The 26386-nt window shown below is 35.8% G+C and overlaps 1 protein-coding gene across 1 annotated transcript in view; it reads left to right on the plus strand.

Annotated features, from left to right (window-relative positions):
- Positions 1-26386, plus strand: part of MYO3A (myosin IIIA) — a 232053-nt gene that overhangs the window by 13697 nt on the left and 191970 nt on the right. Inside the window, exons 3-4 of the mRNA XM_045775374.2 lie at positions 2583-2767; positions 5766-5900. Of these exons, the coding sequence (XP_045631330.2) occupies positions 2600-2767; positions 5766-5900 (303 nt within the window). The 5' untranslated portion in view covers positions 2583-2599. The remainder of the gene's footprint in view (positions 1-2582; positions 2768-5765; positions 5901-26386) is intronic.

Below are 26386 nucleotides of genomic sequence, written 5' to 3' on the forward strand. Positions count from 1 at the left end.
GTGATTTTTAGCAGGCATTCATAGCCATTTATGAGATGATGTGCCCTTAAGTACAATGAATCAGAACATGATCCTTATTTTGTTTAGATTTTCAAATTCTTTCCAGCTCTCCCTAATCCTTTTTTTCTCCCTCCTTTAAAAACTTCTTTTGAAGAACCATATTGATTAATTTATTCAACAGCTGTATATTTAACATCTACTATATGCCAGGCACAGAGTTAGGCATTATTAGATTTGAATGTGAACAAGATAGCTAAGGTCTGTGTTGTCAGAATTAACAGGTAAACATTTGCCCATTTTGCCAGATTTACTAATTGCCTACCATGTGCTAGGCATTGTTCTGGGAATTGCAGATACAGTAGTAAAAATAAAGTCTATACTCTTTTGTAGCTTACATTCTTTTTTTTTTTTTTAAAGATTTTATTTATTTATTTGACAGAGAGAGACAGCCAGCGAGAGAGGGAACACAGCAGGGGGAGTGGGAGAGGAAGAAGCAGGCTCACAGCAGAGGAGCCTGATGTGGGACTCGATCCCGGTACACCAGGATCACGCCCTGAGCCGAAGGCAGACGCTTTAACGACTGCGCTACCCAGGCGCCCCTGTAGCTTACATTCTAAAGGAGAAATAAAATATGTGGGGATAGCTAACTTTACGAAGGTTAGTCAAGAAAGTCCTTTCTGAGAAAGTAATGTTTGAGCCAAACTCTGAAGGCTGAGAAGGAACTGAAGAAACAGACTAATTGAGGCCAAACAGCAAAAATCGATGATGGATAATGAGAATGAACTCATGTTTGATGCATATTGGTTTGTAGTTTTCAGGATGAGAAGTCTGTAGTTTTAAGGTGTTTACTGTTGCTTTTATCTTTTCAATTAATTATTAAGTAAGGGCATCAGTTGGGAAATTTTGTGGGCGGGGATAGAAAGCAAAGAAGAACAATTGAGAACAGAAAAATGTGAGGAGAGGGATCACTGTGAAATAATGAGAAAGGAATAGACAAACCAGGGAAGCACAGTAGGGCTTCTAGGCAGTGTCGAGGGTCTGCTTGTAGGTTTGTTATTCTGAATTTGAAGTGAAACCAGTCAGTATGGTTGTATGGTTTTTCTCTAGCTACAGGCACAGGTGTGAAGACATGTAGGGTTTCACAGACTTGGTTTTTTTAATCCTGGGAGACTGATGGTGGAGAAAGAGGAACAAGAGTATGTTGAGGGTGTTTGCTAGGAAGTCATAACTCAAGCTGTAGAATTTATGCTGAGGAAGAAGCAAATGGAGAAGGAATGATGACTGAACATGCTTGATGGCTATAAAGAAAGTGAGGACTCAGTGGATCAGTGGTGTGGCTGAGATTGAAAATTGTGGTTAGACCAATGAATTTCATGGACTAATATTATTATTGTAGTATTAATACCTATTTATTAATACATGTGTTCTGTGTGTATGCATGCACAACTGCATGCAACTTTTTAACATTGAAGATTATGAGGTTTTGCACAGGTAATTGAGAAAAATATAAGGGCCACCAGAAGTTCTGGGAGCTCTTTCTTTTACTTTCTTTGTGTGTGTGGTTTTTGTGTGTGTGTCTGTGTGTATGCGTGGTTTTTTTGTGGTTATATACAAATGGTTGAATGTAATAGAGGGAGAATATAGAAAGTTAAAAACACTACTGGGAAGTCAAGAAACCTGGGATCTTATTTCAGGTTACATATAACACCGCCTTTTAAAAGTCATGTGACCTCATTGGCTGTATTCTCTTATTATTTCAACACTGTGCCAGGTGTTGGGCATATCATAAGATCCGATAAACGTGGGTAAGAGTGCTATGCAAGTACAGGGGTGGGGCATGCAACCCAAGTGGGATGGAGAGTGGTCACATTCAGAGGAAATGACATCTAAGCCAAGATCTGAAAGATAAGAAGGTGTTGGAATTTAATAACGAAACCACAGGCAGAAAATGGGAGGGATTCATGTCTACTAAGATCCTTAAGCAAGAAATAAACGACTTTAAAGGATCCTGGTGACTGGTTTGTAGTGTCTGGGAGAAGAAGAGTTGAGACATGAGGCTAGGACATTAAGCAAGGGCCATACTTTAAAGGACCTGGTAGGTTGTGTTAAATTTCATCCTAAAAGCAATACGAGGGGACCCATTATTGGGTTTTACATAGAGGAGTGATATAAGACAGAATCACCTCAAAGTGTGGGATTTGCCTTGACTACATTGAATTTTATCGTCTTTAAGGTTAATTTTAAATTATTTGATTCATTGTGTTAATATCTGAGTATAAAGCAGCATATCAAAGTGATTTAAATATGTGCCTCTTATTTTAATATGAAAAGAATGAAGAGCAATTAATATGGGACTATATTAAACATAGAAATAAAGCCCTATTTACAAAGCATTATTAAACTCATATTAATCTGTTTGCAAAAAGAATTGAAATTAAAATTTTCTATAATTCTGAGTACATTTGGTTACTGCTGTATATTTTCCATCATATCAGTGAAATGTGAGATAATTTCCCATGAGTTTATGTGTACCATTTAATATCCCCAATCAACTGTAGCTGAAACTGTGTTTTTCTCTGCAGTGATTTAAGCTTGTGAGATGCTTCCATTAACTGGAAAAACAATCATCTTTGATAACTTTCCTGATCCTTCTGATACATGGGAAATCACCGAAACGATTGGCAAAGGAACTTACGGGAAAGTTTTTAAAGTGTTGAATAAAAAAAATGGCCAAAAAGCAGCAGTGAAAATTCTGGACCCAATTCATGTATGTCATGTTTTTTTTTTTTATTAACTTCGTTTTTATTTGTACTAAACGGTTAAAAAGTCTGTAGGTAACTTGATTTATTTATCATAATGTCAACTACAGTTGAAAATGTAAAAAAAAAAAGTCTATTTGTTAGATTTTTCTTGTTATATACTTAATGTATACAATAGGGACCAATAAATATTTAATAATTGAACAAATATATAATACAAGTAAGTAAATAAATAAGTGCAGCTCTCCATAGCTCAATGGTTGATCTAATGTTATTTTAGATTTCAAAAAATTGTAAGAACACAGACTCAAGGGTCTAGAAGTAATTCTAAAATGTCATCTTGGCCAGATCTCTTTTTCCTCCTGCATTTATTTAGGCTTCAGGCAGAATGTTTCTTAAGCAAACCCAGAAATGTTTTATTTTAGATGATATTTCTTTCGGAGTTGGGAAATTAATTTTCAGGTTTGCTGAAATGTTTCCAAAGCAGAAATGGTGTTCACTTATAATCAGAGTGAGTTTCCTTATGAAGAACGGAAATTGCATGTGCATATGGCCTCTTCAAGTGATGCCCCAGTGGGGATCCTCTTTTGCTTTTTCTTGGAATAGCACTTGTGTGATAAGGAACATTCTAGGCCTTTTTTTTTTTTTTTTTTTTTTTTTTTTTGGCCTTGAAGAGCGTAAAGAGGTTGATGAGGTCACCCACCCTGTTTTTGTTTTCCTGGGAAGGATAACTGGCCGTTTTGGAACATTCTCATCTCCTGGGACATATGTAGCTCTCCCACAGCACGTGGCTGAGCCAGATTGACCTCAGTGATCACATTATAGCCAAAGTTCTATTGAGAGCAGTTTCTCCAGTTACTTGACTCTTGCACACATGGTGGGGTGTGACATGACAGAGGTGACGTGATATGTTTGGGAAGGACGTGAGACTCCTGGTCCTTGTCACAGCTCTTACACTAAAAAACTGTAGGACTCTGCAAAAAGTCTCCAGGTCTCTGTGCATCTTAGGTTGTGCTTTCTTTTTTGATTGCTTATTTCTACTAAACCCGTTATAACTACAGCATTTCATATTATTTTGAGCAGAGGAGAGCAATGAATTTTCAAGCCATAAATTAGATACACTGGAAGAAAAAAAAGAGAGAGAGACAACTATGTCCAGGCTTAACTGATGCTGAATGTTTTCATATTTCCCTATTGGAAAGTTTTTACCATTTTTTAAAAGATTTTATTTATTTATTAGACAGAGATAGAGACAGCCAGCGAGAGAGGGAACACAAGCAGGGGGAGTGGGAGAGGAAGAAGCAGGCTCATAGCGGAGGAGCCTGATGTGGGGCTCGATTCCATAACGCCGGGATCACGCCCTGAGCCGAAGGCAGACGCTCAACCGCTGTGCCACCCAGGCGCCCCAGTTTTTACCATTTTTAAAAAAATATTTTATTTGTTTATTTGAGAGAGAGAGTGTGAGTGGGGATTGGGGGTGGGGGGAGGGGCAGAGGGAGAAGGAGACACCCCGCGGAGCAGGGAGCCTGACGTGGGGCTCCAACCCAGGACCCTGAGATCATGACCTGAGCCAAAGGCAGATGCTTAACCAATTGAGCCACCCAGGTGCCCCAGTTCTTACCATTTAATCTGAAGGAAGAGAGACACAAATTAAGCCATACCACAGTGACTGTACCTCTCTCCTCTGGTCTTTGCAAGTATGGGTTAGGGTTCATGGTGGCAAGAGGAAGGGCTCCAGCTGGATCCCGTGTCTGGCCCCATAACCAGCGTGTCTCTCCCATTCCTCTACTTCTTAATGTGGAAGGACAAATGGATTATGAGTACATATGGCCATTATTCTTTTATAATTTACTCCTGTTTCATATCCTATGAACCTTAAAAAATCATGTTTTGTTCTATTGCTTTAATGAAATATATCGGTTTCATAACCATGGTATGAAATTGGTTCTTTTGCTGCCTTTATTCTTGTCATGGTACATATATGTTTTTCTCAGAATTATTGATTTCCTCTTTATTCATCATGTCACAAGCCAAATAAAAAAGATTTATAACCAAGAGATTATAATCTTAATAAAATAAATTTAAATGCATCCCAAGCATTTTACCCAGTGGCTTTTTTTTATTAAAAGAGCCTTACTATTATGAATTTTGATATAGTATGTTTCTATCTGAGAAAGGGATAAAATGAATGGGAAGGGAGGAGGCAATGGACTTGCCGGCCAGTCCTGCGTGTTACCCTAACCAGCTCTATCACCAGCCTATCTGAGCTTTAGCTTCTTTTTCTCAAATTAGAGCTCTGGTCTAAATCCGGCTCTGTGATTACATGATTTTGTTATAAAACAAAGTGGACACTAAATGTTACTGTAAGAACAGCATTCGAAGGTTTTCTCTTATTATTACTCTGAGCCGTTTCATGTATTGTGGTTTTCTAAAAACACGACTCAGTGGTTGTTATCTTGCATTTCTGTTGGCAAGGGTAGCAACCTGTTCTACTTCTGGCAAATGGGTTGGATGCCATCTTATGTCTAACTTTATTTTACTTTTTTGGAAAAGTAGGAATTTATTCCTTATACGACTAGTTTTTGAAGGCTTCTATATATCCTGTATTTCAAGGGAACAAAATGAACCAGCTAAAAGTTTTTATTTCAAATCAATGGCTTTGCCACTGAAACAAAGTTAACACTGCAAAGAAAGGAATATCTTCTGGAGTCCTTTTTCATGTATGTTTCTTTCTAACTGCATACAAAAATAGTCTTTCATTTGTCCCTTTTTAACTCAGTGAAGTGAGCATAATTAGAGATGTATTTGATTAGCGGGAAAATCACAATCTCTTCCCTTACATAATGGCATGAGAAATTTCAATACGTACAATTGAGCACAATAAAAGCCATTATTATAACCTTGTTTTGACAAAATTAAATGCTCTACTTGGTGGGCTCTAATATGTCTCTTTGGCATAATTCAAATTTTTCTCATGGTTTTCTTCCTATGACTTTTCAAAACTAGGATATCGATGAAGAGATTGAAGCAGAGTATAACATCTTAAAGACGCTTTCCGACCACCCCAATGTGGTGAGATTCTATGGCATGTACTTTAAGAAGGATAAAATAAATGGAGACAAGCTGTGGTTGGTTCTTGAGGTAAGTGATTCAACATTATTCTACGTGTGGAAATTCACAGTGTGGTCTCGGAATGACTGCATGTTTACGTATCATCGACACCAGGAAACCCTTCCTTTAGTATGTTCCTGACTGGTCACAGCCTTAGCAGAACATTGTGCCCCGTTCTGGCCTCGTCCTTTTAAGACACATTAGGAAATTAAAGGAAAGCCACGAAGGCTATTAATGACTAAGAGGAAACATCTCCACCATAAAAGACAGGGATTCTTTGCCTTGCAGAAGAACAAGCGTAAAAGAGATTTCATTATAAAATTGATTTATTCATCCGTATTTTGGTGAGCTAACACGTGACAGAGGCTTTGTGTCCGGTGCTAGGGTATGAGAGAAAATTAATGTAAGTGAGGCTTCATTAGACAAAAATGGTAAGCTGTGATTTTTTTTTTCTGTCCTCATTGAATACTAATGTCATAAACCACAGAACCAGGTATTTACATTTATGGGGAAAAAAACCATATCAGAAATGGTGTTGAATACCAAGCAAGTCACCAAAGGGAAACTGTAGAGTCTCCTGAGAGTAGGTTTGGACAGTTCTTTCCGATGCAGGAATACATCTGGGAAGGTGCCCTGTTAAGGTAACTGCCAGTCCTAGAAGAAGGTAGTTTTTCTAATTTTCATTGAATATTATTCAAGTGAGGTAATCATTAATTCTGATGAAATTCACAAGTGTTTTTAACAGTTGCTTTTATTAGACTCAGGACTAGTAAAACCTTCATTGGTTCACTGTAATCACATTTATTGTGTTCATTATGATTTTATTAGCATTTGATTATTGTATTTCTTTCAGAATGTTCTGTTGGTTTTTCTGCAGTGACAAATATAAATTGTATTGTTTAAGTACTTTATATTTTTCTCTTATGGTTTTTAAATGATTTTTAAATGGCTGATCATTGTGGAAAATACCTGAAACTATAAAAAGAACCACCCTCAACATTTAACATACTTCCTTCACCTTTTTTTTTTGTATGTTTAAAATGATTGGCAGTATTATTTATGAAGTTATCCTATTTTTCACTCAATATAATCTCAGAGAGACTTAATCATTTTCACCTTTTGCAAAATAAATACATGCCCCTGGTTAACAAAAAGCAAGTGGAACCAAAAGGCTTACGATACGAAGCAGTAGTAGTGTCGATCCCATTTAGCTGCGCCGGCTTCCCCCGAGCAGATCTGTGCTTTTGACGCGTACCAGGAAATGTAAGGCTGAGTTTCTCTACTCCTTCATTTTCTAATCTGCATTCTGAATTTTGGCAAGGCTGCTAATCGTGCTTTTGGAACCCTTCGTCTTCCTGCTCCACAGTGGAGGTCTGCCATGCATCAGACTGACCTCTCTGAGATCTGTGCTGCTCACTTACGTGGACCCCACTGTTCCTGAATCCCTTGACTCCCCCTTTCTAAGCTCACTCCCGTGTTTTACACATCATGTGGTAGTATGTGCCTTCTTCTCATTATCCACTGCACTGATGTCACCAAATCTCGAGTCCCTTCAGTTTCCCTAGGGAATAAAACCTCCAGTCTCTTGCCTGTGTGTGTGTGTGTGTGTGTGTGTGTGTGTGTGTGTGTGTGTGTAGTGCTTAGATAGGCTCATGGATGTTGATATTTTGTATGTGGGATAAGAGGGTATCAAGTCTTTTGATTAGAGACTTCCAAAGTGTCCCTTGTTTTCTGTCCCTCCCCTCCTAGCTCCTGGGTTGATGTGCTGGGGTAACCACAGAATAGTTCTCACATAGCGCTTTATTTTGTGGCTTCCTCTGCATTACCAGATCAGTCATCACCTTTCCATATTGAAAACTTTTGTTGAAATCTCTTGTCTGCTGCTCTCCCTTTCTCTGTTCTCTTTTTTCTTGTGGTTTATAGTATTTGATTCCCTTTCTAGCGTTTTAGTGGAGATTCCTGAGTGGAAGGAAATACATTTATATGTTTAATTGGCCACATTTAATTGAACCATAGAGCCTTACAGAATTGTGAAATAGTATTTTCAAGAACCCTTTCAAAATCTAAACTGTGTATTACATTATTTTATAGAAGTTTAAAAATTTTTTAAATAACCATTTGTGTTCTTTAAAAATAGGCAGCATATTATGATTTGAGAATTACTTTGTTTTTCTCTGTTAAGATTGCTTTATATTTTAGTTAAATCACATGTTAAAGCAAAGCAAAACTTTTAGTCATCTAAACTTTACCTAAGTAACAGAATATACATTATGAACTTAAAACATTTCGCCTTAAATAAATGGAGAATTTTCAAGGTTTACTTCATGTTTGTGTATGTATATTTGAGATCTAATGCTGTGCTGATCCTTAATGTAGTCTTGAATAAAATTCTGTATCTTTATATCCTTTGAAACATTTTCAATAATGCATCTTTAATTTTCTTTTCCATCTGGAATCATTGGTAGATTAGCATTTGAGTGGAGATTCAGGTAGAGCTAAATGGGCAAGGTTATAAGGTAAAGATCTTTGCCCAGAGTTTAAAAAAAATTGAATGAGATCAGTCATTGTCTTTTATGCCTATCAAATCTGTATTCTAATTATATTGTCATTTCTCAGTATTGTCACTTGGAATTACGTGAGAGTTGGAGACACCTGAGCATAGTGAAATGTTCTTTTGTGAGAGCAGAAAAGATTGATTAAGAGCATTTGTGACATCCAGTGCAAGTAAAGCAGCTTCCTGATATAATGAATCAGTAGGGACTTAACAGCTTCTTTGAACTTTGTCCTTGTGTTTTATTATCAGATGGAGGAATTGGAAATATCCCTAAATGGCTTGAGGAAAAAAAAAACCCAAAAAACTGGTAGTTTATTAAAATGGTATTTCGGAAATCTGATCTATCTGTACCTACAATGTGGGGGAAAAATAAAGGAAAGCAAGAAGTTGGCAAACTGTATATAAGACAATTGATTTACATATGTAAATTAGGCTAATTACATACGCAATGCAGTGGCTCAATGTACAGTTACCTGATTTATAAACATGAATGGTACAGGTGCTGCTGTAGAGGCACTTTCAGAAAATTGGCTTGTGGCATCAATACTTTCATTCTACAAAATGACTGCTAATTATACCTCTTATTGTAAGAAAGCCCAAATAAATTATTTTGCATGAGGATAGCCAAAGAGCAGCCAGAGAGAGGCTGTGATATTCCCCAGAGTCATGCTAACAGCTCTGGGCTTCTGGTGTGAATCTGCTTAGAGAAGGTGTGTGTGTCTTGTGGGGGTTGAGCAATCAGTGACACCCGTCATTGTCAGCCTGGCATGTGGGGAGGGTGCCCCAGCTTGGACAAACTCCTGCTCAGTGACATTTCACCATGAAAAATCATTTTATTTATACTTCAACCCAGGATTCAAACCCTAAGAAAAATAAGATTTACTCCGATCTTATGGGCCTCTTTTCTCCATTATTTCATTGTGTTTCTTGAATCATTTCTTTCAGTTTGATAAAATTTTTCTCTCTCCTGTATTTTTCTTTTATATTTCCCTTTCATTTTATTTTAAGTTTTTGAGCATGAATAATACACAGAGCCCCATTCGGGAATTATTTCCTTCTCAATTCTGTATGTTCATTTTCAGACACTAATTGTTGCCCAGATTTAGGAAAAGATCACTAGTTGCTAGCTGTCTGAAATTCCAGTTGCATATTTGTGATGAAACTGTCTAATAACAGATGGGGTAGAAAGTTTTCTGCTGTGGGAACCGATAGAATGTCTATAGGGATTTTTATTGTCACTTAGTATTTTAGGCTTTTCTAATGATGTAGGCATAAAGGGAGAACCAAATATATATATATTTTTACTTATGCCCCATTTTATGTCATACATATATTCATTTCTACTTCTTGTTACCGTATTACTTGACTGGCCTGCTTAGTAAAATGTAGATACCTCTTTTGCCTTTGTGCTTCCTTTAATTGCTAGTGTCTGTTTTTGAGGGTCAATAGCAAGGATGGAGGGGGGCTGGGAGGTGTGGGTTGGTCAGATTTCTGCATATGTTTAGCACTGACCCAGGAGACTAAAAATGAGAAGAGTCAAAATTGAGTTTAATCAGTCTGGTATTAAGCATTTGCTACTGATGAACACGAAGGGAAAAACTGAGATTTAACGATCATTTTCCCCTTCTTGTATGAGCAGCCACATTTTAAGGGTGTAAGGAATCTAGGCTTCTGTCCCTTGGTGTGCCCTCCGCCATAATGGAGTCGAAATTCAGAGTTCGGACATCTTTCTATTAAGAGAGCCCTTCCCTCATAATCCAAATTTAGCTACAATTTCTCCTTTCAGGGTGGTGCTACAGATTGCATTCTGTGACTTATCCATATTGGTCCTGATTTGTTCATTCTTAATAGTGACATTGCTTTCTCTCGTTGCTTTCCAATTATAGCAGTTTTTCTGTTTAAAATTATATCCCGGTCAAGAGATCAAAGACTAGAAATTACAGGTAGTATTTTCCACAAAAATTCAGTAAATAGTCATAAAGGCACATTTCAGGTAAATGAAGTGGTTTTCATAGGTAATAAATACTACTTTGATTCTCATGCATTATTGGTTATTCTCTTTTTATACTTACATCTAGTAAGTAAGATAAAACCTGTGATGAGGAAAGGAAGCATAGGATGATAGAAAGAACATGAGTCACCATGAACAAGTGGTTTTTATTTGCTCAGTGAATCCTTTAATGTTACTGTGCTGAAGATAACATGTACGCAGACAGGGCCACGAAGCCACGCAGGCTTGTATGTGTGGGAGGGGTCAGGAGAAGCAGGGCAGGAGTGGGAAGCCAGGCTGAGTTGCCCTAAGAGCACAGCGTTGTTCCTTCCTTCCTCTAGCTGTGCACAATTGCAGTGGAGTAGCCGGCTGACAGGATGGTTCCTTTCATGTTCTTAGGGCTGGAACAACCCTTCCGGCTCTCCTATAAAAGGCTGTTATTTGGTGTACTTGCAACAGAACAGACAGCAAATTACCTAGAGTCGTTCCATTATATTTTTTTATTTAAAGGGCAAGATGGAAAAAGCAGTCTAAATGTACTTCTTCATACTCTTCTAATGCAGAATATATATAAATATAAATATCACGCTTTTATCTTTCTTCCTTAACAGTACTTCAGTGATTGCAAAAGCATCTGCTCTCTGAGTAGGATTGAAATTTATAGTATTGTTTCCGGAAAAATATGAGGTCACCAGAGATATTTTGCCATTTGGTAAATCGGTATATTTTTACCAGCCACATTAAAATACTTCTGCTAAGTTCTTTTCTTTTGATATTTTTTATCATAGATTTCTTGTTTCTAACATTACCAATGTTTTATGGCATTTTCCAAGAATTTTGAAACATTTTAGAGTGAGGGAATTGTTTTATATCTTGATTTAGTGGTTACATGATTGTATACAAATTACCAAACACCATCAAACTGCATACTTAAATGAGTCAATTATATCATGTGTCAATAATACCTTGAAAAATACTTCTTCTAGCTTACACATTAGAAAAGTGACGTGAAAATTCATGTGAGAAACTACCCATTAGGAAAACATCTATTAGTGATAGTGCCATTCTCATTAATGTTCAATCAGTATTTTATTGAAATGCAGAATTTGACACATTATTTTATTGAAATGAATCAGACATCCACACTTGGAAGAGGTACTTTCCATACCATGTGAAAAGATGGCCTTCTGTCACTTTGTATGTGTGTACATGTGTGTGTAAGTGTACAGAACTTAAGTTTTTTCATCCAGTCATTTGTTAATTCCATAGATACTATGTTACTTTGGGCCAGGCCCAAGTTAGGATGGTCTATACCTATTACCGCCCCTTTCTCTTTTGGTAAGTTTGGGGTATTCAATGGAGAACCAGAAAAACTATCATCATGGTGCTTATAGTCTAATGTGGGAGAAAGACAACATAGAGCTAAATAAACAAATTAAATAATTATACGTTTTTGTTAGTGCTATGAAGAACATAAATGATATGGTAATAATGAAAGAGAAGACCTCTTATGGAGAGAGAAGTCAAAGAAAGACTCTTTGAGTGGGTAACATTTTAATCTGCCACCTGAGAAAAAAAGGATAGTTTGGGTACTTTTATTTTTTAACATTTCCTCCAATACTCTGATGATAAGAATCACCTTCAACTCAAAGCAAAACCTCTGAGAATGAGGTCTTGGAAACTGTTTTTTATAACAAGTACTAAAGTGATTCTTATCAAAAGAAAGTTTGGAAAACACTGTTGGAGGTTCTCAAATTTCAGTGTACATAAAAATAATCCTGGATTTCTGCTTCTGGCCATGATAGTAATTTCTGTCATCATGTTTTTATACTACAAATAACTAGAAAACTGAATAAAATACATTTTTATATACAAAACACTTTTCAAACATTGGAAAAGAGCTTAGGACTGTGACATTGGTAAAGGAAATAAATAAGGGGAGCTCTACAATCACCTCAGCTTTACCCCTGGAGGCAATTTCCAGACCACAGGCACAAGGAGGACATTCCCATGGAGGGCACTGCAATCTCGCTGAACTGAAAAGACTGGAAAAGCAGATGTGGCTGAGATTTGCAGAGAAGAGATGCTAAGCAGAAAGAAAGCTTCAGAAATCTGCATAGGGGTATTTGACTGAAAACCAAGCTGGACATATAATGGAGCAAGATTTCAGGTAGTGGGGCAAAGAACCAGGGGAAAAACTGCTGAAAAGTTGTAATCTGAACAGCTACCAGAGTTTGTGTAGGGTTGAGAGATGCAGAAGTGAAGATCAGTGAACTTGAAGATAGGAAAATAAAAGCTGTCCAGATTGAGCAGATAGAAAAAAAGAAAGGGGGAGATAAAAAGCCCCTGAGACCTATGGGACATTACCTAATATTCTAACCTATGTGTAATTGCAGTCTGAAAACAGGGGTGAGGGTTGGGGGAGGTAATGGCTGAAATCTTTCCGAATTTTGTGAACACTGAAAAGCTTAGATTTAAGAAGCCAAAATCTCCCTTGTAGGATAAACAAAGACAACCACATGAAGATATACCATAATCAAGATGTCAAACACTCAAAATGAAAAAAAATATATAAAAGCACCAAGAGGAAAAAAGACACATTACATTTAGCAGTCAAAGATAAGAATGGCCGCTGACAACCAATGCAATGGAATGATATCTTTAAAGCAGTGGGGAAAAAATGTGCTCTCAACATTTCTTTCTTTCTTTTTTTTTTTTAAGATTTTATTTATTTATTCGACAGAGATAGAGACAGCCAGCGAGAGAGGGAACACAAGCAGGGGGAGTGGGAGAGGAAGAAGCAGGCTCATAGCGGAGGAGCCTGATGTGGGGCTCGATCCCATAATGCCGGGATCACACCCTGAGCCGAAGGCAGACGCTTAACCGCTGTGCCACCCAGGCGCCCCTCAACATTTCTGAGTACAGTGAAAATGTTATTCATAAATAAGGCAAAATAACGACAGGCATTTTCATCAAAGGAAAAGAATTTACCACTAGAGACATGTTCTATGGAAAATGTCAAAGAAAAACTTTCAGGTGAAGGAAAATGATTTCAGATGGAAACTCAGAGGGGTACCTGCATGGCTCAGTTGGTTAAGTGTCTGCCGTGGGCTCAGGTCATGATCCCCGGGTGCTGGGATCAAGCCCTGCTTCCGGCTCCCTGCTCAGCGGGGAGCCTTCTTCTCCCTCTCCCTCTCCCCCACCCCACCCCCAATTGTGCACGCACACGCTCTATCTCAAATAAATAAAATCTTTTAAAAAAGATGGAAACTCAGACCTACAAAAAGAAAAGAAAAATACTATTAGTGGTAAATATAAGGATAACTAAGAAATTTTATATTTTTTAAAAAATATTTTAATATTATTAAAAGAGAAATCATTACTTAAAGCCACAGTTATAGCTGTGTGTTTTGGGGGTTTTAGCATGTAAAACTAAAATGTATGACAAAAAAAGCAGAGAGACAGGAGAGCAAAAATGGAAATACACAGTTTTAAGAGTTTTACATTTTGTGTGAAGTGATGTAATATTATTTTAAGGTAGATTGTGGTAAGTTAAAGATGCATATTAGAAACACTAAAGCAACCACTAAAAAAAAAAAAAAAAAGAATAAGTGTGGCTAATAAGCCAATAGAGGATAAAATGGAATACTACAAGTATTCAAACAGAGGAAGTAGGAAAATAGGAAAAGAAGATTTAAAAAAACAAAAAAAATAGGAAATAAATAGCAAGATGGTAGAATTAAGCCTAACCTTACTTATAATTACATTAGATGAAATAAGTCTAAACTCTACATTTCAAATGCAGAAATGGTCAAACTGGATGAAAAGCAAGACCAAATACAAACACACTTTAAGTATATAGAGATACAGAGATAGAGAGGGCTGATAGATAAGTTAAAAACAAAAAGAAGGTGAAATGTACTTAAGCTTTAATATGTACTTAATAACAAAACTTTAAAATACATGAAGCAGAAACTAGTAGAATTGAAAAAAGAAATAGACATATTCAGAACGTTAAGATTAATTAATTAATTTATTTGAGAGAGAGCGAGAGCACACGGGGAGAGGGAGAGGAAGAAGCAGACTCCGCACTGAGCAGGGAGCCTGGTATATTCACAATGTTAAATGGAAAATTCAACATTCTTTCCCCAGTGATTTAAAGAATAAGGAGAAAATCAGTATGAACATAGAACACTTTGAATATTCTGGACTATTGAAACAAATCTCAACAAATTTAAAAATAGTGAAATCATGACAGGTATATTACCTGACCATAAGAGAATTAAATTAAAAATAAGGATATCAAAATAACTCCCAAATATTTGGAAATTAGATCATGTACTTCAAAAGTAACTCTTAGCTTGGAGAGGAAATTTTAAGGAAAATGAGAAAATAGTTTGACATGTAATGGAAACATGACCTATCAAAATTCGGAGATGCAGTTAGGCAGTGCCTAGACGGACATTTTACTTCCTTTCAATGCTTATTTTAGAAAAGAAGAAAGGTTCAATACCAATTATATAAGATTTTTGCCTTAAGATGCTAATAAAATCAAAGCAAATTAAATCCAATGTAAGTTGAAGAAAATAAATAATGAACATAATAGTAGGAATCAATTAAATAGAAAATGAACAAAAACAATGGAGAAAATGAAAGCAAAAGTTGGCTCTTTGAAAGGCATTAATAAACATGATAAATCTCTCTAGATAGATCCAGAAAAAATGATAACATACAGATTGCCATTAGGGATCAAATAGGGAAATCACTATTAAATCTATAGCATGATAGTAATGAAATATAATGAACAACTTTATATTTTTAAAGATTTTTTATTCATTTGAGAGAGAGAGTGTGTGCAAGCACTGAATGGGGAGAGAAGGAAGGAGAGAGAGAGAGAATCTGAAACAGACTCCACACTGAGCACAGAGCCTGACATAGGGCTCCATGTCATGACCATGAGATCACGACCTGAGCTGAAACCAAAAGCCAGACGCTTAACCAACTGAGCCACCCAGGTGCCCCATGAACAACTTTATAGTAATAAATTTGGCAACTTATTATCTGATGTTGACCTTGAAAGATAGAAACTATAAAACTGACTGGAGAAAAAGTAGAAAACATAAATAGCTTTATATTAATAAAAGAAACTTAGTTCAAAATTAAAACACTTCCCATAAAGAGAATATCAGGCCCAGTGTCTTCACTGGTAAATTCTATCAAATATTTATACCAACTTAATTCCAGAGAGACATAGAAATTGTTATTCTTGTATAATTCTATTCCATCTTCCTCCCTTTTGCACTATTGTTGTTATACATTTCACATAAATAAATGGTACAATAATTTTTATAACTATATAATTCTTTGTATTTTGACAAAGTTGAGAGAGGAAAGGACAGCAAGTATATAATCATAGAATTTTCTATATTAACTTTCTTATTTAACATTTCCAGTTCTCTTCATTTCTTTCTGTGAATTCTAGTTACCATCTGGTGTCATCTTGTCAGTACTTCTTCCAACCCACCTCTTATGTGCTGTCATTGTCAAGTACACTGCATTTCTACATACTATAGACACAACAATACAATTATGTATGTATTGTTTTATAGAATTGCTTTTTTAATCAGTTAAGAAAAAAAGAACTATGCATGTATACTGTCTTTTATAATAAAATAATTACCTTTACTAATGCTCTTTATTTTCTCATGTGGTTTCAAATAACTGTCTGTGATTATTTGCTTTAATCCTAAAGAACTTTCTTTAGTATTTCTTTTAAGTTGGATCTGCTAGCAACAAATTGTCTCAGTTTTGTTTACCTAGCGATATATTAATTTCCTCTTTACTTTTGAAGATAGTCTTGCTGGATATAAGACTCTTGGTGGACAGGTTTTTTATTGAGCACCTTGAGTATATTATCCTTCTTCCTTCGGGCCTCAGTAGTTCCTAATGAGAAGTCAGCAGTTAATCTTATTAGGTTCTTTTTCCCATAACAATTCATTTTCTCCTGCTATTTTCAAGATTTTCTTTTTATCTTAGGCTTTCAACATTTTAATTTTATAGGACTATGGATCTGTTTGTGTTTATTCTACTTGAGTTCATTGAGCTTCTTGGATGTATAGATTAATATTTTTTTTATCAAGTTTGGGAAGTTTCAGCTATTTTTTCTTCCAAGATTTTTTTTCCTACTCCTTATTCTCTCCTTTCTCCTGGTATGCCCATACATTTATATCAGTATGCATACATTTCCCTGAAACTGTAGATTTATCTTCATTCTTTCTTCTCTCATATTTCATAATCTCTATCAACCTATCTTCAAGTTTGTAGGTGCTTTCTTCTGCCAGTTCAAATCTACTGGTGAGCCCCTCTGTTAAATTTTTCATATATGTTACTGTAATATAAGTTTCTACTCTAGGATTTTCATTTGGTTCTTTTTTTATGAATTCTACCCCCTTATTGATATTTTTTATTGATGAGACATTACCATCATACCATTCCTCACTTCTTAAAGCATGATTTCCTTTAATTCTCTGAACATATTTATAATTCCTGCTTTGAAGTCCTTGTCTGCTAAGTTCATCATCTGGACTCTCTCATGGGACGTTTCTGTTGCCTGATCTTCTTCGGGTGTATGAGTGACACTTTTCTGTTTCTTTGCATATCATAATTCTTTTTCATTGTTGTTGTTGAATACTGGACATTCTATGTCATATATTTAATGTATTATAGGAATTCTAGATATTGATAAGGGGGAGCTTTTTTTGTTTGTTTGCTTGTTTGTTTAGTAACTTGGCTTATCCCCCATGGTATGAAGCCTCTGATGTTGCCCCTCAGAGGGCATAGCCTTGAGCATGTGTAGTCACCCTCAGAAGGCAGTGGTTTTAACGGTGCTTTCCTCCCTTCCTTCCCTGATCTTTCTTTTTTTTTTTTAAAGATTTTATTTATTTATTTGACAGAGATAGAGACAGCCAGCGAGAGAGGGAACACAAGCAGGGGGAGTGGGAGAGGAAGAAGCAGGCTCGCAGCAGAGGAGCCTGATGTGGGGCTCGATCCCATAACGCCAGGATCACGCCCTGAGCCGAAGGCAGACGCTTAACCGCTGTGCCACCCAGGCACCCCCTTCCCTGATCTTTCTACTAAGCTTTCTATCTCTATGGTGAACACTCAGTTGTTAGGTTCCACTAATTGCCAGCTGATTCCTCTATTGTTTTCAACAATGTCCTAGGGCAAAAATTGCTCCTGGGCTTATCTAATTAATTCAGGCCTCTATGCATGGGTGCTTTTTGAGGCTAGTCCTTTGAGATTTTTCTGACTCCAAGAGAGTTATCCTTAGCTCTTTCTTTCCTTGAGTCTCCCTGAGAAGCCAGCTGGTCTGTGGTTACATTCTTGTTCTCATGGAGTTACCTGCCTCCTTGTAATTACCAAAGGCTCCACTGTTTTCAAGAATATCCTTAGGCTCAGTCTTCCCCACTCTCTCTCAAATGTCAGATGCAGCCTTGGAGCTCTCTCTTTTTGTGGCCTGCCTCTCTCCCTGGGCGAAATATCTGAGCCACTCTTGTGGAGCTGGCAGCATGTCTTGGACAGTGGCCCACATCATCCTGTTTTATAAGCAGCACTGTGGACCAGAAAGGTGGACTCTGGTCTTCTCAGCCAGCTTTGCAGCACAGAATTGGATAAGGGGTAAGAAATGTTGGTGGTTTGCCCCACCCAAAAAAGAGACTGTAGACCTTGAGTGGGAGCTGGTGGGAGGGGAACCCTATCTTCTTGGTAACACTCACCCAGAGTAGGGCTTTTGTCACTTTGCCCTGGTTGGGGGTGAGGGCAACAGGGTGGCTCAAATGCCACAGAATCTTGGTGTTCTCACCAAGATTTAGTTATGTTCTCAAATGTTTCTTCATTTGCTATATGTCCTTATAACAATTTCTGAAGATAATAAATGGTTGTTTATTTTTATAATTTTTACCAATTACAGTTTTTTCATGGGGGAGTAGGTCCACAGAGTTCTTCACACCTCCATCCTGGGGAAAAAAACAATCCTGTGAAATCTTTAAGAAAGAAACAGTCTTGTTGACTCATCTATGAGGCCAGCATTATACTGACAAAAGAAGGTGAAGGTATTACAAGAAAAGAAAACTATATTCTAACATTCCACATAAACATATATGTAAACATCCTTCACAAAATATTAACAAATTCAGTAACATATATAAAGATGTTAATATATCATGACTGAATGAGATTTGTTCCTGGCATGCAAGTTTACTAAAACATTTTAAAAAATTGAAATTCTCTGCATCACAATTCACTGCATTAAGAGAATCAAAGAAAAAAAATCATGAAAAATACATGCCAAGATTGATTACCCCTTTGTGATAAAATACTCTCAACACTCTAGGAATAGATGGAAACTTCACCTAACAAAGTGCATCTACCCAAATTTTTTAAAAAATAAGCAAATAGCTTGGAGTCTTCGCAAAAGCATATATATAAAATATGTTCAATGTCTTTGGTAAAATTTAAATTAAAACCACAGTCACACTATAGTATGCACCACTAAAGTGACTGAAATTACAGACTAATAAAACCAAATATTGGTGAGATTGTGGGTGCACATTGAGCTCTTGCGTGTTGCCCCAGCAGCGTGAAATGGTGCAGCTACTTTGCAAACAGTACAACAGTGTCTCCTACCATTACACATAAACTTACCATATGATCCAACTTTCATCTGTAGGCATTCACTAAGACTGGTTTCTACAAAAGGATTCAAACATGAATGTTGATGAGCCAAATAAAAACTAGAATGAGTTTTAGAAAATACAAGTTTCTGCTTTTGTGGCCTCCCACAGAATATGGTCTTAAGACTGTATGACCTTAAAGCATTTCCAGGATAAATGAAAAACAATTGAAGTCACAAAGACTTCCCTGACAAAATATAATTCTTGTTAAAAAGCTATAGTTATTAATATGGTGGATATTGTTGCAGGAAAAGCCAAATAGATGAATGCAATGAATAAAGAATCCAGAAACAGATCCATAATGAAAAAAGGAATTGAAAAATAAAAGTCAGAAATGTCAATTATAGAAATTAGTAGTCTTCTTTCAGAAATTTAAGTAAAAATATATGCTCTCCAAACACAGTGTAGGCAGAATACATTTAGAAAACTTACAAAGGCTGTCTTTGGAAGTTAGTTAATGGTCTGTTTATAGAATCTCATCCCTTTTGATTTAGATTGTTTTTTAAAATGTTTGACTATAGCCTGATTAGAGAATTCATTTTTAGTGCTGCTTTGTTATTAGCATAACTCTGATTTAAGAAAATTATACTTCAGTTTTGTTCGATTAAAGAACACTAGCAGCTTCTAATAGCATTGTGTTGCAAAACTATCCTTAGGGTTTTTCAGTCCCCCATTACAAATCCCCATTTAATTTATGTTGGCAATTTAAGAATTGCATAGGCTAAATATGACATAATTCATTCATCTGGATGCAACTCTTTTTAAAGGGAACCCTAAGGTCAATTTCATTTTTAATGATCTATTGCCTAATTCAGAAACATCCGCATTTCATTTTATATATTTTAATCCTTCACGATCATTTAAAAACAAATACACTTCTGTTTAAAATTCATTGTTTTTACTTTTCTTTATGTGAAAGAAAGGCTTTTTATGCTAGTTGACCAAAAGCATATTTCATTCAAGAACATATTTGAAATTTGACTAATTCTAAATGAGGGTTTTGAGAATTCATGGTGCTATTTCATTTCGAGCATCTTTAGGAATAGTTCAACCAATTAATTTGTGGCCGATTGACATTTGGCACCTACAATCTGCTTCATAATTTCCATGTTTGTTATATTTGCCCTCTTCCCCCATTGGGCTTTCATTTCAACCTAATTTCTTCAGATCATTCAGAAGACTTTTTCTATCCTAGAAACTAAACCACTGTTCCTGCTTCAGACAGCAGCTAGAGAAACAAACTTGGCTATTCTCTGTATGGAACGTGTGTAGGAGGCATTGGGCAGGGTCCGAGAGGAGGGGATTGTTCACATCTTCATTTCCTCCTGGTCAAGGTCCACAGGACGCCTCACCCAGTAATTTCCCCTAAGAACAGACACAGCCATAGTCAAGCAAAGCAACCAGCATACATTCAATGAGGGGGAGGATTTTCGATTTAAGAATATTTCATCATTTGTGATTTTCCCTGTCATTAACCTCTTCAAAAACTAAAATATTTGGACGCAATTTTTTTTCTTCAGTGTAAGTAATCAAAAAAATAAAATGAATCAACAAATAAGTGGATAAAATGTATATGTCTCAAGCTTATATATAAAATGGGAATTTTATGACTTCAGAGGGCAAGCATCTAGATTTACACAGACTCTAACTTTTGGAGCTATAAATACTAGAAGATAAAAAATCTTAGGTACATATTCTTTACAAAGTAGGTGCACAAAAGAAAAAGGCATTTTCCCCTTTCTCTTTGTTTCCCACCTTAACACTACTCTAGATAGAGAATGAGACCTCTTGCTAAAAATGGCACACAGCCAAGTCTCTGTATTTTGGGGAAGTTCTGTCTCTGATTTCATTGTTGCTCTCCATCCCTGTGCAATTTTATGTTGCTTTGTTGTTTCTTTTTTTCCTGGTTTCTAAACAGGAGTTATTTTGGTCTTTGTACTTTAGTCCCTCTTTCCCTGTGAGGGTAGTGATTAGGATGTTGGGAAGGTGAGCCCCAGATGAAATTGAAAACAGACTAGATGCTCCTGAGGAAGGGTGCTGATGGGAGGCCCATGCCGGGCAGAGGTAAGGAAGAGTCCTGTCCCTCATCAAAAAGACTTCAAGACTCAACTCGAGGTAGATCATCAATAGCTGTCATAGGGGTGCACATGTAATAGGCACCAAATATTTTTAGTTCGAGTGCACTCTCTAACCAGGCACTAATTATTTAATGAAACCCTGGAAAATCAACGATGATATGCAAATGGTCATGTTGGGCATGGATTTTTAATGAAACGTAAGTGTCAGAAATCAGACATTTTAAAAGCCGCAAGTATTTGGATATTTAGTTTAAATAACACTTCTGAAAACAAGTTGCACATATATTATTAACAATCACAATATATAGCAAACAGAATAATATGAGGATAAAAGGAAATAAGTCTTCCACTATTTCAGATATGCATTATCTGGAAGTAAAATGTGAATATCTGATTTTCATAATTTATTTGTTCTATTTAATTTATTCTAGTCCTTCCATATATTAAACTCAAATAATATTTCAGAGTTTCTATTTGTTTTTCTTAAAGGGCCTTTTTTTTCTTGAAAAAGTAAGTGTTTGTTAGAAATAGAAATATTTGTAAAAAAATTATTTAGCCAATGTAAAATAAAATATAAACTAATTATAGACTGTATGTAGGAAATCAATGTCTTAACTGAAATGTTCAAATTATCTAATAGCTTTTTAGGGAATTATCAGGTGAAATTCAAATAACAAAATTTAAACTTGATGGTGAGACGTTATTTATTTGCTTTAGATTTCTGTATTTGTATTTTCAGATAGACTTGGATGTCTAGCCTTTGATAAGACACCATTATTGCTAGTGGTAATGGTAGTTAGTATATTTGATGTGTGTAGACTGTTATCATGGCCTCTTGTTTACTACTTTGTTGTCTCGAAATGCTTGACTAACTTTTTTTCCATATTGTTTACCTAGACCTATAAAATACCTGATTAGTCAGGAAAGGCATTTTATGCTAGTTGAAAAAAGTAAATTTCATCCAAGAGCATATTTGAAATTTCACTAATTCTAAATGAGGCTTTAGGAAGGTCATGGTGTGGTCTTACGTTGAGCACCTTTAGCAAGATTTCAACCACAAATTTTTTCGTGGCTTATTGATATTTCATACCTGTAGTCCATTTAAATCATTTCTTTTGCTGTCACCACTGACTTTCTGTAAACGTCTTTAGAACACTGATGTTCATGTCTTTCATCTCATATTCTAGTGTGACTTTTATTTGTTCTTTCTTTTTAAAGAGAGCAACTCACATTGTAGCATCGTGAAAAAACTGCATTTTAGTGCAGTCAGTTGTGAGATTCTGTGTCTGGCACTACAGTCCAGCTCAGTAACCCTGCAGAATTAGAGCACAGTGATCCCAGTTGTTAGAGTGAATGACATTCTTTCTTTTTTAAACTTTTAAGTTTTTTCCTGCTTTGATTCTTATATACATATTTGTTTTAAAAAATCCAATGAACTTAAGTAAAGTCATAGAAGGGAAATGACTTAATTACTATCTTGTGAGTCTCATCAATATTCTTCCTTACATCATAGTTACAACTCTCACCCCAAGAGTAGAGTTTCAGATTGGAGGGTTGCATTCCAGCATTAAGAGCTAAGGCTGTATGTACTTTCTTGATTCCTCAAAACTCTCCTTTTTGTAAAGGCTATCTGTATAAAAGGAAATTGTATCTTGTGTATTTGTTTTGAGTCTGATTCTGATAACAGGCTATATTTGCCTTTGGCAGTCTGTCCCATTTTCTTTAAAAACTAAGTCAAACTTTATTTTCAACACAATCTGTTCTAATTACCTTATTCAGCCTGGTTGCTTCTCTACTTAAAGTGACTTTAGCATTCTTCATGAACCATTATTGAAGGCTGGATGCCCAGGTAAGAAAGAAAGAAAGTCTTGTAACACACTAGCATGCCAGCCAACCCATGGGCTGCTTAATCTGTAAATCTCTCCATGAATCAGATTTTTTCTTACAGAGCTCTTCCTCCAATTACTTGCCAACTTTCATAAATTCATTTATTTGCTCATTCATTTATTCATTGGATGGAAATTTATATCCCTTTTCAAGTATAGAGTGGGCTGCTTGTTACTGTATGAACACTTCCTGTTGAGCTCTGTAGAGTTTTTTTTTTTTTGATGAACACATTTTTGCTAACATCACATTTATAAATGAAGTTTTTATATTAAGTAGAAAATATTCTTCTAATATTTCCTAAATATTAAGAAACTGGAGTTTTATTTTTCTTTTTGATCCATAGTTTGAGGATTTTAGTGGGCTTTTTAAATCGTCCTCACTTTGGAAGTTTTCTTTGTTTTTGTGTTTTGGTTTTTGGTTTCTTTCCTTAACTTTGAGTCATTAATTGGTCATTAGTCATTTTTTTTTTTTTAACTTTTGGTCATTCTAGCTTCATATTGTTAAAAGTTTCAACCAATAAGTGGTTACTCTTTTTCAAATATCTTATGAAATAATTACATTATTGAACCTATTTATTTATTGTGTTATTCACATTATTTATAGCTCTATCTTTGAGAAGCTGAGTCTGAATTTCATCTAGAAGAGTAAATGTGTGAGAAGACCCTAGAAATTTTTGGAAAGATAATAAGAGATGACTTCTTTTATTTGGTAAACCAACTCTTAAGCTACAGGCTTTAAAACAAGTTGATACTTGACAAGAACAGAGAGATAAGGGGAATTCTATAGATAATCAAGAGAAAGACCTAGGCATTCACCGGAATCCAGCATATAGCAATCGTGACATCTCATATGGTAGCAGACTGTCTATTAGGAACAAACTAAATAGTACACATTTAAAACACTGTAAGTGAGGGCCACCTAGATGGCTTAGTCAGTTGAGCGTCTGACTCTTGATTTTGGCTCAGAGTCATGAGATCAAGCCCCATGTTGGGTGTGGAGCCTGCTTAAGATTCCTTTTCTTCCTCTTCCTCTGGCCCTCCCCTGCTCACTCGCTCTGTCTCTCTCAAATAAATTGATAAATAAATCTTTAAAAAATAAAATAAATTAAAAAAATAGAACACTATAAGTGAATTAAAGATCAAAATGTGTTAAAAGTGATAAAATCATAAAAAGAAAACAGAAAAACATTGTAACAATCTTAGTTTAGGGAAAAGCCTTTCTTCTGAGTATGACCAAATAAGAGAAAACAGTGAACATTAAGAAAAAAGTTGATAAATTTGAATCCCCCCCAAAGTACACTTCTTAACTGCAGGAGACACTATAACCAAAGTAAATACAGCAGAACAACTGGAGAAAACTGTTGTCAACATCTACAAGAGCAGATTCTATCTTGTCTTTAAATCTTTGCCTTTTTTCCCTTCCAACTTGATGTTATCAATCCGTCTGTGGCATTCTGCAGTACTTGCTCATTATTATTTTTCCCATATAATTATAATTCAAGACCTAACATATAATCTAGGTAATTGTTTTTCTATCTCTTTAATGCAGAGTTTTTCAGTCTTGGGCTGTTGATGTTTTGGCCCAAATGATTGTGGATTGTTCAGTGTAATATCAGATATTTAACGGCACCCCTGACCTCTAAATGCTAGTAGCAGCTTCAAGCCTAGTCCGTAACAATAAAAAATATGTCCAAACATTGCCAAGTGTCCCCCTTGGAGCAAAATCGTCCCTGTTTGAAAACTGCTGGTCTGACAGTATTTCAAGCTTATTAGGGGCCAAAGCTGCCCTGGGCATCTCTAACCTACTTCAGTGTCTCAGTGCTTTGCACATAGTAACAGTTCAATAAATATTTGTTGAATATAAAGGAATAAATAATGATTCTTCTAAAAATCCCTTCTTAACCAAATATACTATTATAAGGAAAACATATATATCAAGAATATTTTCTGTGTTCGTACCCCATTTATGTTAAAATGTATTAGATATAAATTTCAATAGTGAGTAGATTAATTTAGTTTCTGAGAAGACACTGTTGTAAGGGGCTTATCATAACTAGATACATTTTCTATGTTCCTTCATTATTATTTTAGGACTTCACATTTTTGTTTGAACAGTTTTAGTTTTGTGGGAAAACTGGGTGGAAGGTACAGAGAGTTGCCATAAACCCCCTGCCCCCAGTGTTCCCTAATGTTGACATCTTGTGGTTAGCATGGTTCACTTGTTACAGTTGATAGTCAATAATGATCCATTATTATTTACAGAGGTCCATAATTTACATTAAGTTTCATTCTTTGTGTTGTGTGTTTTATGGTTTTTTAAAGAGACTTTATTTTTTTAAGAGCAGTTTTAGATTCACAGAAAAATTGAGAAGAAGGTACAGAGATCTTCTGTATAACCCCTGTTCCCACACATGCACAGCCACCCCCAATATCAACATTCCCCACCAGCATTGGTACATTTCTTATAATCAATGAACCGACACTGACACATCATTATCACCCAGTAGTTTACACTGGGGTTCACTCTTGGTGTTGTACATTTTACAGATTTTGACAAATACATAATAACTATATCCACCATTACAGAACCATACAGAGTTGCTACACTGCCCTAAAAATCCTCTGTGTTCCCTCTCTCTCATCTCTGCTCCTCTTCCCTCAACCCCTATTAATCTTTGATCTTTTTACTGTCTCCAGAATGTTTCCTTTTCCAGAATGTCATATGGTTGGAATCATATGGTATGTGGTCTTTCCAGATTGGCTTCTTTAACTGAACAATATGCATTTAAGATTCCCCTATTCTTGTTGTTGGCAACTAGATTTTAAACTCAATTCAGAGTCATACCTTTCTTGGATACTTTTGACTAACAGAATAATGTACTGTAATAATTGGTCATCCTCATATAATCCATACCTCACACCATGTATCAACATTAAATAAAAATGTGTCATAGACCTACCTATGTAAAACCTAAACTATAAAATTTCCTATAGAAAATATGGGAGAGAAATTTTGTGACCTTGGATTAGGCAAGGATTTCCCTTATACAAAACAAAAAGTAGATTCCATAGTATTCTGATAAACTTAGAATTTCTGTTCTTCAACAGTCTCCTAAAAGGAGAAGCCACAGACTGGGAGAAAATACTTGCAAAACACCTGATAAAGGACTTGTACCCTAAATATATAAAGAACTCTCAAAATGCAATAATGAGAAAACAAATAACCAATAAATATTGAACAAAAAAATTGAATACTTTGCCAGAGAAAGCGTATGA

The sequence above is a fragment of the Ursus americanus genome, chromosome 31, assembly GCF_024610735.1.
Source record: "Ursus americanus isolate L20-20 chromosome 31, mUrsAme1.1.p, whole genome shotgun sequence".
In the NCBI taxonomy this organism is placed as follows: Eukaryota; Metazoa; Chordata; class Mammalia; order Carnivora; family Ursidae; genus Ursus; species Ursus americanus.